This window comes from Bombina bombina, chromosome 1 (assembly GCF_027579735.1).
Source record: "Bombina bombina isolate aBomBom1 chromosome 1, aBomBom1.pri, whole genome shotgun sequence".
NCBI classification, from domain to species: domain Eukaryota; kingdom Metazoa; phylum Chordata; class Amphibia; order Anura; family Bombinatoridae; genus Bombina; species Bombina bombina.
This window is the reverse complement of record NC_069499.1, coordinates 992007482-992011098: the sequence shown is the minus strand read 5'-3', so window position 1 is coordinate 992011098 and position 3617 is coordinate 992007482. Positions and strand designations below refer to the sequence as shown.

Genomic DNA, 3617 nt, shown 5'->3' with positions numbered 1-3617 from the left:
TTTTAAAATGTTGCAGCTAAACATGTTAAACTTGAATATGCTTTCATTACGTCTTATTAGCTGTGTAATACTACTGTATTTTTTCTTTTTTTTTGTAATTCCCCGCACAGATCACTAATTTGATGTGCTCTCTAGCCAGCTGTAGAACATGTGCAGAGGCAGTTAGTTATTCAGCTTCCAGACATCTCTGGCTCTAATAGTACTAGCTGTGTACAATAGCAACAACGTTTTCCATCATAAAATGGCAGATATAAAATATAGGGACACAAATGAAGCAGAAGCTGCCTCCCATCTCCTGCTCTGCAGTAGATTAATTTTCCTGAATAGGGTTACCTCGGCAACAAACTAGTGTCTGCAGTTGGTATACAGCGGAAACATGCACTCTTCTCACTGCTCCCTGGCAAAGATGCCTTAGCGGCCTAAACTAGCTTGCCAAGAAGCAGTGTAAGTTTCAGCTGCCAAACCACTGCAGAGACTTGTTGCCAAGGTAACCCTTTTCACGAATAACCTGCTAGAGAGGAGTAGGTCTGTCAGGGGCAGAAAGGGAGCTAGTGCTTTTTTGGTGTCATTGCACTTTCTGCTAATGTAAGATAGAATACTGTTTTATTTCTATGCTTTGTGTAGTATACTGTCCACAACTAGTACCATTACAGCCAGGTGTGTCTGGTTGCTGGCTACAGGTCTCTGCACGTGTACTACATACAGCTGGATATGGGAAGTAGGTAATTAGGGAGCTTTGTGAGTGAGGAACAATACAGTAGTGTCACCTAGCTCATTACAGGAAATGAAAACACACACACAATTTTAAACCATGTTGACTGCAAAATTGTTACATGGTATTTTTTCTTTCTTGAAACATTGTACTTTGCTTTCTGATTGTCTCTTTAAAGGGATACTGAACCCACATTTTTTTATTTCATGATTCAGATAGAGCATGCAATTTTAAGCAACTTTTTAATTTACTCTTGCTTTCAATTTTTCTTCATTCTCTTGGTATCTTTTTATTTAAAAAAAGCAGAAATGTAACCTTACGAGCCGGCCCATCTTTGGTTCAGCACCTAGTTTGTACTTGCTGATTGGTGGCTAAATGGTATTCATCAATTGGCAAGCGCTATCCAGGGTCTGAACCAAAAATGGGCTTACTCCTGCTTTTTCAAATAAAGAAAGCAAGAAAATGAAAAAAATTGGGTTCAGTGTCCCTTTAACTTGCAATGTAAGAGCAGTAATTCTCAACCAGGGTTTTAAGATGTGTGTGTATATGTGTGTGGTGTGTGATTATATACACAGTAGATTGATAAATGGAGACAGAGAGAGAGAGCGATACTATTTCATTCAATCCCAGATTATATTTTTTACAGTAACCTCCTAAAAGTAAAAGTAAATTAAAATAATTGTAAAAAACAAACCTTATTTACCCCTCTCTTACCTATATGACACCTCAAACAATACCATCATGTATTTATCCATAGTGCCACTCTCCCCTTATCCTTTACTCCAGCATAATTTTGATTTTACAAAAGGATACATCAGTTGATGATGTACTTTACTTGCCAGTATTTTTAAATATGTTTCAAGTCTTACCCTTTGTTCAGAGAGAAAAATGGGCATTAAACTAAAATCGTTATTCTGATCTGACTATTTAAATGTGGGGTAATATAGGATGGTTGCACAATGCCTTTGCAAGGGTTAGAGCAGGCACTTTTAAGCAACTTTCTAATTTACTCCTATTAATTTTTCTCTGTTCTCTTAGTATCTTTATTTGAAAAGCAGTAATGTAAGCTTAGGAGCCTGTCCTAAATTTAGCCACCAATTAGCAAGCGCTACCCAAGATGCTGAACAAAAAAAAATGTGCTGACTCCTAAGCTTACATTATTTGCCTATATATATTGATTTAGTTTACCATCTTTTTGTATTTCATTGTAAGGCTTGATATGCCAGACATGCAATCAATATATCACGGGCATTACATACATTTTAAAAATACTTCAGAAACGTTGCTAGACAAGAAGATGAAGCAACCCTGCAGTAGAAGATGGGTTTGAAAAGCCTCAAATCTAATCTGTTTTACTGTAAAAAAAAATGTTCCTTAGCAAACCTCTAAGTAATTACACATTTATTCTTCTATGTTTATTCTCTGTTTGTAATCTGATATTTTTATGCTATTTCTATGTTCGCTTTTTCATACCACAACAGCCCATCACCATTTTGCCCTTCTTTTAGACTCTTCTGGAGTGAGCGCAAAATAACAAAGGCTCGAGAGTGGTTTCACCGAACTGTAAAGATAGATTCAGATCTCGGAGATGCTTGGGCTACATTCTACAAATTTGAGCTTCAACATGGCACTGAGGTAATTTGGTTGTGTGTTATCAGAGCTATTTTTCTACTTCTGTGTGTTGTAGCATTTTACTAGGTTTCACAAAATGTATTTCTGTCCAATCACTTAGGAACAACACGAGGAGATCAGGAAACGATGTGAGAATGCAGAACCTCGTCACGGTGAGCTGTGGTGCCAGGGATCTAAGGACATAATGAACTGGCAGAAGAAGATTGGTGAAATTCTTACCTTGGTGGCCGCCCAGGTCAAGAACGCCTTCTGAGTCACCTCGCCTGTCCTCTGACACTCTCATTTTAGAATATGTATATATTTTTTACTTCTTAAGTTACCCCTATACTATGAAGTATCTCACATCGGGTCAAGCAGGAATGGTCCGTCTGTTTTATGACTTGGAGCCCAGGGTATTATTTTGGATTTTCTGTGAAAATTCTACATAGTTTAACTGCTATGTGCAAAAAAATAAAAAGACTGGGAAAAATAAACAGTTTGTAAAACAGGCTGTTGTGCTGCAGGACTTATTTGAAAGAGTGTAATGCAGTTGGTGTAAAGCAAAACTTTGCTGGTGACCAACATTTCATCTCTGACACTTTGCTCAGCATCATGAACTTTACTGCAGTACATTGATACTTTTATAGGTTTTGTTTTTTTTGGCTTATTTTAAACGTGATATTGTGATGTGACTATAGCAAATACAGAGCTTTATGTATGTGCCTTGTATGTGTCATTTCTTGAGCTTTGGTGTAGGTAGTAAAGCAGAATAAATGTGTGTGTATTTTTTTTTTTCACCCTTGCCTTTCAGGATGCAATCAGAATGGAATTTTGTCTCATGCCTCTGCTTTGTATTTATAGACAGTTTCATCAGTTTGCAGTCCATGTAAAGGGCTCACTGACAGACAAAGCATATTTAATACATCAATCGTTTGAAAAGGGCAGGGGTCTGAACAGTGGCAATGCAAGTCTAAAGGGTGTAGGGCAGATGTTTTGAGCCATCTGTCATTAAAGGGATATGAAACACAACATTTTTTTCTTTCATGATTTAGATAGAGCATGGAATTGTAAACAACTTTCTAATTTACCTTATCAAATTTTCTTTGTTATCTTAGTATAGTTTGCTTAAAAACAGGGATGTAAGCTCAGGAGCAGCAATACACTACTTGGAGCTAGCTGCTGATTGGTGACTGCACATACATTCCTCTTTTTCATTGGTTCACCAGATGTGGTCAGCTAGCTCCTAGTAGTGCATTGCTGATCCTTCACCAAAGGATACCAAAAGAAATACACA

The 3617-nt window shown here is 37.3% G+C and overlaps 1 protein-coding gene across 1 annotated transcript in view; it reads left to right on the top strand.

Moving 5' to 3' along the window:
- Positions 1-3041, top strand: part of PRPF6 (pre-mRNA processing factor 6) — a 25557-nt gene extending 22516 nt beyond the window's left edge. Inside the window, exons 20-21 of the mRNA XM_053710688.1 lie at positions 2221-2347; positions 2445-3041. Of these exons, the coding sequence (XP_053566663.1) occupies positions 2221-2347; positions 2445-2597 (280 nt within the window). The 3' untranslated portion in view covers positions 2598-3041. The remainder of the gene's footprint in view (positions 1-2220; positions 2348-2444) is intronic.
- The last annotated feature ends 576 nt before the right edge of the window (positions 3042-3617 follow it).